The 12,174-nt window shown below is 46.9% G+C and overlaps 1 protein-coding gene across 1 annotated transcript in view; it reads right to left on the reverse strand.

Moving 5' to 3' along the window:
- The window catches only part of LOC102432073 (A disintegrin and metalloproteinase with thrombospondin motifs 12-like), a 125,279-nt gene that overhangs the window by 75,544 nt on the left and 37,561 nt on the right, over positions 1 to 12,174 (reverse strand). Inside the window, exons 3-5 of the mRNA XM_006106790.3 lie at positions 8,257 to 8,453; positions 7,449 to 7,532; positions 1,589 to 1,713 (exon numbers count right to left, since the gene is read on the reverse strand). Coding sequence (XP_006106852.2) covers positions 1,589 to 1,713; positions 7,449 to 7,532; positions 8,257 to 8,433 — 386 coding nt within the window. The 5' untranslated portion in view covers positions 8,434 to 8,453. The remainder of the gene's footprint in view (positions 1 to 1,588; positions 1,714 to 7,448; positions 7,533 to 8,256; positions 8,454 to 12,174) is intronic.

Below are 12,174 nucleotides of genomic sequence, written 5' to 3' on the forward strand. Positions count from 1 at the left end.
ATACACACACACACACACACACACACACACACACACACACACACTTTATATATATACTTTATTAAAATTGATTTCAGAGACAGGGAGAGATTTAGGAATATCAATGCAGAGAGAGAATCATTGATTGGCTACTTCCTGCACACCCCCACTGGGGATCGAGCACACAACCCGGGCATGTGTCCTGACCGGGAATCAAACCATGACCTCAAAATGACCCGTAATCTCCTGGTTCATAGGTTGACACTCAACCACTGAGCCATGCTTGCCAGGCCATGTTGGCAAATTTTGATACTTTCACTCAAAAGGGTGAGTCTGATGGTTGGAGTTTCTGGCCAGGCTACGGCAGATATTTGGATAGGGTCGGGGCTGATTATCATCCTTCATAGGCATCCTATGCACTGGGATTATCCTGTCAAAGGGACAGATGACAGACCAGCGTGTTCAGGAACAACACACACACACAGGGCCTGCCAGTGCGGTGTTCGGGGTTCTCGGTGACTGAGGGGCCAGGCAAAGAGGCTTCTTTTACTACACATCCCTGGATTTCTTGATGTCTCTGAGTCTTCAAAGGACTGCCCCACGAGAACTTACTCCACCCCATTAATGTAAGACCTTCATTTGTCTAGATTAAAATAGTATCTGGCCCTAACCGGTTTGGCTCAGCGGATAGAGCGTCAGCCTGCAGACTCAAGGGTCCCAGGTTTAATTCTGGTCAAGGGCATGTACCTTGGTTGCGGGCACATCCCCAGTGGGGAGTGTGCAGGAGGCAGCTGATCAGTGTTTCTCTCTCATCGATGTTTCTAACTCTCTATCCTTTTCCCTTCCTCTCTGTAAAAAATCAATAAATTATATTTTTTTAAAAATCGCAACATCTAAAAAAAAATAGTATCTGGTATACAGTGGGTGCTCAATAAATATTTTTTGAATTAATGTGCAAACAGAGCCTTCTAAGAGCCTGGGTTTCAGTTCACTAGCTTTTCACAGCTATGAGTCCTAGAAGGTTCGATGGTTCTAATTAGAACCACAGGGTCTACCAGTTGTCAAAACAAAATGGTGTGTCATGAGGGTAAAAGGTAGAGAGGCATAAGCAAACCCTCTGTCTACTCAGGGGAGGACCTGCTCCCCATATTCTGTCCTCAACATCAGTCAGAGATCGGTTACAAGGAGGACTGATTTCTCTAGAAACTGTTGCATGTTTCTTAACTGGAGGAACATTTTTAAAATAAAAAATAAAGGGTGGGAATCCTTGGTTAAAGGTAACTGGAGTCTTTAATGAGGATCTGCAAACAAGTGTTCTGATTGTTTATAAAGCCACATAGAGAAGCCATTTTAAAGAGCAAATCACCATTGGGATAGGAAAGGGGCCAGCATTTTGCCAGCAGACACAGTTTACTACCACAGAGACTTGCTATCTGTCCCCTCACTCATATGGGAGTCAGGAGTTGCTTAGATCATAGAAGCTACCTTTAGAAATGACCAAGAACAGCAAAGAGTAAGAGAATTTCATGAGTTTGAATACCTGGCAGCCCTCCCACCCGCCAGCCTGCCCTGCGTGCAGCCCCAGGCCTCCCCGTGGTCTCTGGGGTACCTGGTGAGAAGGACGGCCACGTCGTGATGGGCAGGGTTGAGGTCACTCTTGGGATTGATACTCTTCTGCCACTTACAGAAGCTGGTCAGTGTCTTCTCGGCATGGTGCACTATTTTCAGTCCTTGCTGGAGAAGGAAGAGGAAGAGATTGGCAGCGGTGAGTTTACCGTGGCCGGAGCCCATCACATTGGTCCCCAGAAGCAGCCAAGAGAGATGAGCACTGGGTGAGTGCCTCAGAGATCTGGCAGAATTGGGCAGAGGCCAAGCTCCTTCTCGGGGCTAACCCTCTGCTTAAACACTGTGACTCTCATGGCTTCCACTAAGAGAACCTGGAGGGGAGAACTTAGGACAGGAATGATCATTGGGACAAGGAACCCTTGAAGGAAAACCAAAAATATGTCAGCAAAGACCCGCAGCTGTTTCAAGTTCTACTTCAGTGGCTCTCTGCTTCCAATGTCAAGACCATTCTGAAAAGGCATTTTTATTGCAAATGCAAAATGAATAGACTTGCAACAAAAAGCTCTTCCTTTCACGAGGCATCCCAGAAGCCTGGGGTTGCACTGGGTGGTTTCTTGTCAATGCAACCTTCTTGGTTTGACATCTGTGGGTGAAGGGCCGAGGGTTAGGGCCACTGGTTGTCTGGCTGCAATTAGGATGCTGTAGAAGGTGCCCGGGCTGCAGCGTGCAGGGCTCCTGAGGCACCATGTGGCCCACAGTCGCTAATGGGGATGGGCAGAGAGGGTTTGCTCCAGATTAACTGGGCGAACACTTGTCAGGTGAGGGAGAAGGAAAATGGGCTCCCAGCTCCAAGGGCACTCCGGTTTCATTTGAATTTCTACAGGAGAAATTGCTTTCCCTTTTGGAGGGGGGCGGTCTGTACATAGGCCAGTGATGGTGAACCTTTTGAGCTTGGCGTGTCAGCATTTTGAAAAACCCTAACTTAACTCTGGTGCCGTGTCACATATAGAAATTTTTTGATCTTTGCAACCATAGTAAAACAAAGACTTATATTTTTGATATTTATTTTATATATTTAAATGCCATTTAACAAAGAAAATCAACCAAAAAAATGAGTTCGCGTGTCACCTCCGACACACGTGTCATAGGTTCGCCATCACTGACATAGGCCATCCTGGTAAGGGGGGACTCTACCTGGAGAATGACTAGGGCCACTGGCCCACTGGAATCTCAGTCTATTGCTCTGGGCTCAGCCCCAGGACATCACACACCCTCTTCATCAAACTATGAACTTGCTTCTCCACTATCCTGTATTTTGCTAAGGCCACACCCAAATCAAAGGAGGCCTGAGAGACTTCATTTGCCTATTAGAGACTCTCCCAGCTCCCCCACCCATGCTAACTAACCACCATAGACCATCTTCCTTTCATGAAAACACAGAAAGATGGCTCAACACTCGTGAAAAGTCACCAAGCTGGTTAGTACAATGAATTTAAATAGAAGAAACAGACTTTATTATTTAAAAATCCTCATCGTGCCCTAGCTGGTTTTGCTCAGTGGTTGGAGCGTGGGCCCGTGGACTGAAGGTCCCGGGTTCGATCCCAGTCAAGGACATGTACCTCGGTTGCAGGCTAGTTCCTCAGCCCCAGCAGGATGTTTATGGGAGGCAACCAATCGATGTGTCTCTCTCACATTGATGTTTCTCTCTCAGTCCCTCCCCCTCCCTTCCACTCTCTCTAGAAATCAATGGAAAAATATAGCCTCAGGTGAGAATTAAAAAAAAAACACCCAACCACCTCATTGTGACATCATCCAGCAAAATGATGTATCATGGAGGACGAGAGGAGGGATTCTGGGGAACCAGCGGGGCACAGGCGGTCAGGCGGTAGTCAGAACAGCAGCCCTACTGGAATGAATGGACCACACCCACCATAAGCACTGGCCGGGTGGCAGGCAGCAGGAATGTAAAGGAACAGAAAGGAAGGGAAAGGAAGAAAAGAAAAGAGAAGGAAATAAAAGGGAGGGAAAGAGGGGAAAAAAAAAACAGGAAGGAAACATTTCTTAGTCATTTATTATGTGACAGATTTTTACACATATTCTTTCATTTAATTGCACCTTCTCAGCATTATTTGTAAAGAGAGCATTGTTAAGTTCATTATTGAAGAACTAGCTGAAGGTCACTCAGGTCAGATACGGACAAAGGCAACGAGAACAAGGGCTCCTAGAGGAACCTGTGGTTCTAACTGGGGCCCGGCCTCCCTACGATGTCCTTTGAAACATGGGCTGGGCTCACAGCATCGGAAGACCTTACACCAAACCACGTGTGTCCGTCTAAGGAAAAGTGAATGTTGATATACTCGAGACACACAATTTAGATGGATCTCAAGGAAGTGATGCCGACTGAAAAAAATCTAATCTCAAGAGGTGCACACTGGATGATTCCATTTTATAGCATTCTTGACATGACAGAGAACAGAGATGGGAAAGAGATTAGTGCTTTCCCAGGGTCAGGTCGGGAGGCAGGAGGTATAAAGGGTAGCCTCCTCTCCCCTTGTTCCTGAGCCAAATTCAGCGACAGCAAGGACATAGCCTCAGCACGAGAAAAAGAGTCCTTTTCCAGATGTTGCTGCATGAACTCTGCTTCTAGTTTCCCAGCATTAGGAAGAGCCCATTTCCCCGAAGGACCTTAGGAACTATGCCTCCAATCCGCTCATTTAAATGATGAGAAAATCCAGGCCTGGGAGGGGCAGGACCTTAACCAAGTCACACAGCAGGTTTTGGTGGAGTAGGTCCCAGGTTTGCAGCTACGAGTCTAGGACAAGTGGTTTCCAAACGATTGAAGGCTTCTTTACATGTGTTTGCTTTGAGTAACTGGAGAGCTTTAGCAACTCCCCAATGGATGATGAGGATTATCGCTTAGTTCTCCACCTCTCACTTCCGCAAGTAGACCCTCTACTTCCGTGATCGCCACGCTCTGTCCTCCTCCTCCTCACTGTTCACTTCTCAGTCCCCTCCATGTGCTCTTCTGTTGGCTCATTGCTTAATTCCTTCTCAGTCACAGTCCTATTTTGGGAAATCACCTATATGCTGTTGACTCTCAAATCCATACCTCATTCCAAATCTCTCATGTTCAGATTCATGTATCCAAATCTCTCTTTTTAAAAAAAATATATTTTATTGATTTTTTACAGAGAGGAAGGGAGAGGGATAGAGAGTTAGAAACATTGATGAGAGAGAAACATCAATTCAACTGCCTCCTGCACACTCCCCACTGGGTATGTGCCCGTAACCAAGGTACCTGCCCTTGACCGGAATCGAACCTGGGACCCTTCAGTCCCCAGGCCGACGCTCTATCCACTGAGCCAAACCAGTTAGGGCTATCCAAATCTCTTGATGGACATCTCCTTCTGGATGGCACCACAGGTACCCCCATGTCAGCATCCCGGATATTCCTCCCCTGCAGGCTGACCTGCTGCTCTCCCCGTATCTCCGGGCTTAGTCCCAGGAACCACCATCAACCCAGCGTCCCAATCTAAAAACACCAGTGTCTGCCGTCCTCTCCTTCATATCCTGCATCCCATTGTGTCATCCTGGGCTGCTCATTCTACCTCCTCTTCATCTTTCCCCCCAACCACCCTAGCTCACACCCTCATCACTTCCTGCTGGGACTTATGCTTGTAGCATCTCTTAAGTGCTCTCCTCGTTTCCTTGTTCTCTTTCGTTCCATCCTCCTTGCTGTTGCCAGGTCAAGCTAGTCAAAACCAAAGTCTACCTATAACATGACCCAGGACTCAAAACCCTTCAAAGTCTAGCCTCTGGGAAGCTCTCCCTTCTTTTGCCACCTCACAGTTTATGCTCCAGCAACCTTCAAACTGCTTCTACTACCACTGCCCCAAGCCCACATTCCCACACCCCATGCTATTTTTTTACCTTGCTCTCTTCAAGCTGCTCCCTCTACCCAGAATATCTTTCTCTCCTCTCTTTCCCCTCTTTAACCTACTCAACACCTATGATTTCTCCCTGTTGCTTTTGTTTGTTCCTTTTATAAGCGAAGCAACTACACACACAGCTGAGTTGTCGATCACTGCTGCTGGGTACCCTGCCCCTGTGTAGAATTTTCCTCTACAAGGTGGGGCATTCAACACAAGTTCTGTGGCATGGTCTTAAGGATACCTCACTGCTTTTCTACTAAGTGTCATGACTCTTCCGGGAAGTTTTATTAGTGCACGATTTTTTCCAGTCCCCTCAGCCTCTAAATCTCCAAATTTCCTAAGAGGTTAAATCCAAAGAACACGTACTCATTTAGGTTTTTGAATGCAGTTGATCACAGGTGCCTTGAGAAGAGTCATTAGCTGTGCCTCGCTGCGGTGCAGCCCTCGGCCTGCACAAGACGCAGATGCACTGCAGAGACTACGCTGGCTCACAGCGAGCCTGGGGAGACTTGCGCTAAACAATTTCCGAAAAGCAACCTCCGAATTATTTGAGCGTGCCAAAACAAACCCCCATCCGCACGAATTTTTCCCCATTTCCTTTGTAAACAAAAATAGATTTTCTTTTTTGTTCTTGCATCATTTTTTTTCTCACCTCATTTTCTCAAGTGAGTCCAATTCACTTTCCACTCCCCCTTTCCTATGCATTAGAGCAGGTGACCTCATAGAGCAGGGAGGTGACCCAGAGGAAATCAACAACAGCTCAAGAAATAGGCCCAAATGGGAAAGAGAAAATGATTTTGACAAGTACATGGCTTTTATTATAAGTTGTTCTGTCCCTTTTAAGCTCTTTATAATGAAAAAAAAATCTTGTCTTGATTTCTTTGAGAAGTCCTGCTGGTAGCAGCTTTTGATTCAATACACAATCTGAACATGCTCCTAGCCAGGCTTGGGTTCCCAGAAGAAAGAGAATGAGCAGAGAAGAGAAAAGCAGTAAAAAGGTTAATCTGAAAACTTCCCATGTGCTTAAGGAATAACTCATCAAACTATCAGAGGAAAAGATATTGGTCTTTCATTTAAAAAAGGAACCAGGCTTCAAATTCTTTGTTAATATTGTTAACATTTATCCTGAAAGAGCAGAAGTTACAGAGGTTATTGTAGAACCACAAATCACCCTGGAGATGGGAAATTGTCAGCCTGGATTCCCAAAGTGAGCAGGCTTTTCAACTCCAGAGTCTCACAAAGTGAACCCAACACAAAACCACTCTGAGACCAAGAGGGCCATTCTCCGTGATAACATTCATTTCCTCCCTGCCTGTCAGCCCTTCTGCGGCTCCTGCAAGCCAGCGTGCCACCCTGGAGGGCACAGTGACATGGGGCCCACCTGGCTTTATCCCAGCTCCCTCCCTGCCCTCCCAATACTGCCCCTATAGTGGGCTTTAAAGAAGTCTCCAACTCTTAGGACCCTAACCTTACCCTTTAGGCCTTTGGCAAGTTTTCTCATCTGAGAAATGAGCTAATAATAGTAATGAGTCTATAGAGTTGTTGTGGGACCTAAATGATGGTGCTGATAATTATAAGAATCATAAAAATGATACTAACAAGTACCATTTATTGACTGGGTTCTAAAGCCAGATACGATGCTATTACATGGATTAACACATTTGATTCTCCCAGCAATTCCAGGCAGTAGAGGTTATCATCCCCATTTTATAAAACCAAGATATGGAGGCGCAGACAAGCCAAGTAACCCACCTAACCAGAGTTCAGTGAGGGTGAGGGTGGGAAGCAAGGCAAAGGGTGACATAAGGAAAGACCATGAACGTCTCTGCAGGACGTGGTGAGAAAGCTGACATCACCGGATTCCCACCTTTCTGGTACCCTCTCTCTTGTCCATTAAGTGGTTTACTGAAGAAAGGAAGCAGGGAGTACAAAGGTACAGGTCCGAAGAGTGGAGGGAAAACTATCCCTTACCTCTTCCTCTTCAAGTAGAACGAGCCGAACCACAACAATGTGAATTGCATTGCCGATGCTTGGGTTATGGAACAACCCAGTGACCTAGGGTCAGAAATGGAAACCCATTAGCCCATATGAATTGGGAACAGATAAATGCCGGGGGAGAGGAGGGAAGCAAATGTAATCTTATAGGTCAAGAAGTTTTGCTGGAGTGAAGAGTGAGGTAGGACTCCAGCCCAACCCACATTGTGAAATTTACTGTAAAGACAACCTTTCCAAAGTCATTGATCGGCTGTGTGCTTGAGGGGTTGGTGCAATTCTTCTCTTTGCCCCCATCCCTGACCCAGGGTCTTCTTCTCTTACTATCAGTGACTCAGCAAACGTCCTTCCCATCTCCACAGGACTAACTGAAGGTCTCTCTCATTCCTCTCAGAAGCTAGAAAACATCAATCGTGCAAAGGGGAAGCTGGAAATCCAGGGTCATTAACTCTATTCTAATTCTAGCTCTAACCTCCTTGAGGAAATCATGTTCTAGTTCTTTGTGCCTCCGTTTACTCATTTGTGCACTGATGGACATCAATAAGATAAAGTCATACTGAAAGGATTGAGTCACTCGATAAATACTTAGTAGAAAATGTAACTGATAAATTACAAATTGTCCCAGGACACACATATTAAGACTAATAGGTCCTGAATTTCCATCCTTCATCACTTCAACAGGGAATAGATTCATCTATGTTAAATGCACAACCATAAAGGAAGGTCTCTCTCATTTGTGGAGTGTGGAGCATTTCTAATGCCGTGTCCCCCATGAAGCCTGACATACCATGTTCATGATGGTGAGGATATAGGACTCCACGTTCTCGCTCCCATGATACTCAACCATCTTGGTGTCGGCCACCACCAGCGTCTCCACCCATCTCTCCCGGCTGATGGAGCGCCGGGAGACGCGTCTGCTGGGCCGGGCGCTCCTCTCCCACTGCTCTCGCTGCAGCTCTAGCATCTGGGAGGTGCCACGGCTGTCTACACATTAAACAGAAGGCAGTCAGTTAATTCTGTGTCTCTCTCCAATATTACCCACTTACATTTGTAAAGATGCAAGGCCATAAATTTATGTGGTTAATGATGTATGAAGGCACGTTCTTATAGACATGGCTGAAATGGAAGAAGGGACCAATGTAAATGGATATGACCAAGATAACTGAAATTTGAATCATACAGGGAAGTTCAACATTGCTTCTTTGAAATAATTGTTACCTATTTCATTAATCAGGTCCCTCACTATTAACAAGACAATATCACAAAGATTGGGAGCGTTCTCTTTCTCTCCTTCTCCTCCTCTAAATTACTCAGTGCCTACTGTCCAAGGCAACGTAGTCAGCTTCAAAATGCCAAGATGGTACCCTCACCCATGTCTGAAGTGTATATTGCTGTCTCCATTTTGCAAATGGAGACACTGATGTTCAAAGTGGCTGGCTACACAAAGTCAGTGTAAGATGCAGGATTTCCTACGCCCTTAAAATCACGCATTTCCCTACACACCACACCGTCTCCCAGAGTAAACAACGTAAAACTGGAGAGCAGGAAAGCTGGAAAAGCTGCCTGTGGTTCAGGACATCCTACTTCCAAAAAATGGAAAGGGAGCCGGAAAAGACCCAGCGAAGGACAGGGCAATTTCCAGGGCGACTAACAGCTTTCAGTAGGAACAGCATTTCATAAACCAGGACCGTAGTTGAGAAGGCAAAACCTAGGAGAGGCTACAGAATCATGAGGAAAATTGGAATCATTCTCAACAATCCCAGAATCCTGTAGCGAGGGAGCCCCTCCTTGCAGCTTGGAAGAGGTCTGTTTAAAACCAAGCGGAATGAAGTGCTACTTCAACCATCAGGAACCTTAGCTCGAGTGGCGGTGGGTCTACTATCAGAGGCTTCAGTGAACTCCCAGAGGCTCAGGACAGCGATTTCTACACAATAGCCGGCCAGTGTACATGAATCAAAATTATACCGATGTCTTTTGTCAGGTTGGCAAAAAATATAATATACTTTTGGTGTGCCGCAGAATTCTAGAAATTAGCTTATGTGTGCCATGAGATGAGAAAGGTTGAAAATCGCCGGCTTAGGAAGTTGAAGGATAAATTTACCAGGAGAATCAAGAAGGAAAGAAGCCTGGACTGATGGGGAAGCAGAGTCTCAGTCCTTGAAGATTTCTATCTGCCACACACCTCCCAGACCCCCACCCCTGCACCCCGATCAGCACCCTGGCCCCTGGCAGGGGCAGGACCTGGGGGCAGGGTAGCAAAGCTCACATCTCCTTCCTAGTCTCCAGCGATGGCCACCCAGCCTCAGCTTGCATACCTCCGGTGGTGGGGCCCTCACCTCCTCACAGGCATCTTGTTCTGTTAGTCAGTTCCCTCCTGTGCGGAGCTGAAACCCCTCCACTGTCCCTTCCCCTCATTAGCCTATTCCTGCTCTTTTAAGTCTAAACCCAGGCCCCTTCCTGTGGGTGGCTATCCCGGTCTTTGCATCGTAGAGTTGATTACACTGATTTGCAACATAACCCTTCCCAGTTCCTCAGTTCCGCTGTCTGCGTGAAATAGAACACGTTGAGTAATAGTTACAAAAAATGAGACATAATCATAGGTCTAAGTCTATTCAAATGCTATTATTGTGAATTTTACTTGAAAATAACAAAGCAGTACTTTGATGTAAGACTTTTGGGAAATAATCTAGGGTTGTGTAAGCTTTGGAGGGAAGTCCTGGGAAGGCTTAGAGAGGGGGAGATGGTTAACTTCATCTGTGGTAGAACAACTTTCTATTTCCCTTCTCACTTTCCTTGCGTGGATAAGTATGACTTCCCTAAGAAAACCCCAGAAATTTTAATGGTTTCTAATTCTGCACCCCTACCTACTCCCCTGTCTGTCACCCTCTCATCCCTTTTTGAAGCTCAAGGGAAAGTTCTCAAACTACAATCTGTTTCCAAATCTCTCTGTGCAAGCCAGGAGCAAGCCATGCTCGAGCCCCGTGGGGCCCGTGTTAGCAGACGGGCCAAGTGGAGGAATCCTATCAGCACGATTAGGTGCGATGGTCTTCCCTCAGTCCTCTCCTGTCCTTGACATATGGGGAAAGATGTCCTCCAAACTTCCAGGATGCTCACAGCTCTCTAGAGCTAATGTACTCGGACCAGCAGATAAGCGTCCGCACCCTCGCATCCTCACACAGCCTGCAGGCTGGGCGTCAGCCCCCTCGGTGCTGGATCCTCTCCTAGGCTTCAGCTCACGGCAATCGCAGGGACCTTGCCATAGGCAGCCCCTTTGTTAAAGCAGGTCCCTGCTGCTCCAGGCTGCAGCCTGGGGTCCCTGGTCAGCTGTGGTCCCCTCTCCTCTCAGGCCCTCAGGTCTCTAAGGTTAGAAGCTGGCAGGAGGCTGGCTCAGGAAAGAAGCTGGTAGGATAAAGGTGATTGCTCTGCTTCCCGCCATCCTTTCTTTTCTCATTTCTCCTTTAATCCCCCTCCTCTACTTTGTATCTTCCCAATGTTGAGAAAGAGAGTTTAAAGAGGGGAAAAAATATCTTTAAAGTCCATCAGGTTATTTCCTTTTTCCAGTCAATGATCAGGTGAGTTACACGGTAAACAGTCATGCAGGGGGAATGTGAAAATGAGAGATGGGGCTCTGGGGAAGACAGACATCTATTGATAAATTTTCAACAAAACCTACACTAAGCACTTGCTAAAGGCCAGATCTGTGCTAAGCACTCTCTATACACAAGATCTCATTCAACTGTGCCAGCAAATTTATGAGATACACCCTAGTATCATCACCATTGCATAGATGGGGAAACTGAGGCTCAGAGATTAGGAATTTTCCTAAAGTCACATAGTAAACGACAGAGCCTGAGTTCAGTCAAGTCTGTCTGATTCCACTACAGCAACAACGGACATTTATGGACCAGGCTGCATGGGTCAGCCCTGCTCTTCCTGCCTATGAAGAGAGGCAAAGATGTGACCCGAGCCTGGCGTGTATAGAACAGCCGTCTATCTAATGTGGCAATGAACACATGACAGCGTCATTATCAGGCTTAGACTAACTCCCCAGGAGAGACACATCAGTTCCATTACGGACAGCGCCAGAGGTTTACGGACATGGTGGGCTTTGAATCGGGCCCTGATGAGACTGAATTGGGAGAGAGGATTGTGCATCTAGGCTGACTTTGCTGAGTCCTGATGAAGTCATCCCAGACTTGACAGAAGAAACGCTTCTGCTAAGACACTTCAGAAAGTTCGAGAAGCCAGCCGTACACATGTATCTTCAGGGCCTGATGACAAAGGCAGACAGTTCTTCAGGGGCAGGGGAGGTGCGAGGAGCTCTCCTGGCACCTCCCTCGCTCCACACTCATAGACTGGCTTAGTCTGCTCCGGCTGCCGTAACAAAATGCCACAGACTGAGTGGCTCAAACACCAGACATTTATTTTCTCACAGTTCTGGAGGCCAGAAGGTCAAGACCAGGAGGCCAGCAAGGCTGGGGTCTAGTGAGAGCCCTCTTCCTGGCTCCCCACTGTGTGCCGACACGGTCCCCCCCCCATGTGTGCATGTGGAGAGAGAGAAATCACTTTCTTGTCCTCTTGTTGTGAGGCTACCAACCCAACTGGATTAGGACCTCACCCTGATGACCTCATGTAACCTTAGTTGCCTCCTAAAAGCCCTATGTCCCAATACAGTTGCACTGGGGGACAGAGCGTCAGCACAGGA

This window comes from Myotis lucifugus, unplaced genomic scaffold, assembly GCF_000147115.1.
Source record: "Myotis lucifugus unplaced genomic scaffold, Myoluc2.0 scaffold_911, whole genome shotgun sequence".
NCBI classification, from domain to species: domain Eukaryota; kingdom Metazoa; phylum Chordata; class Mammalia; order Chiroptera; family Vespertilionidae; genus Myotis; species Myotis lucifugus.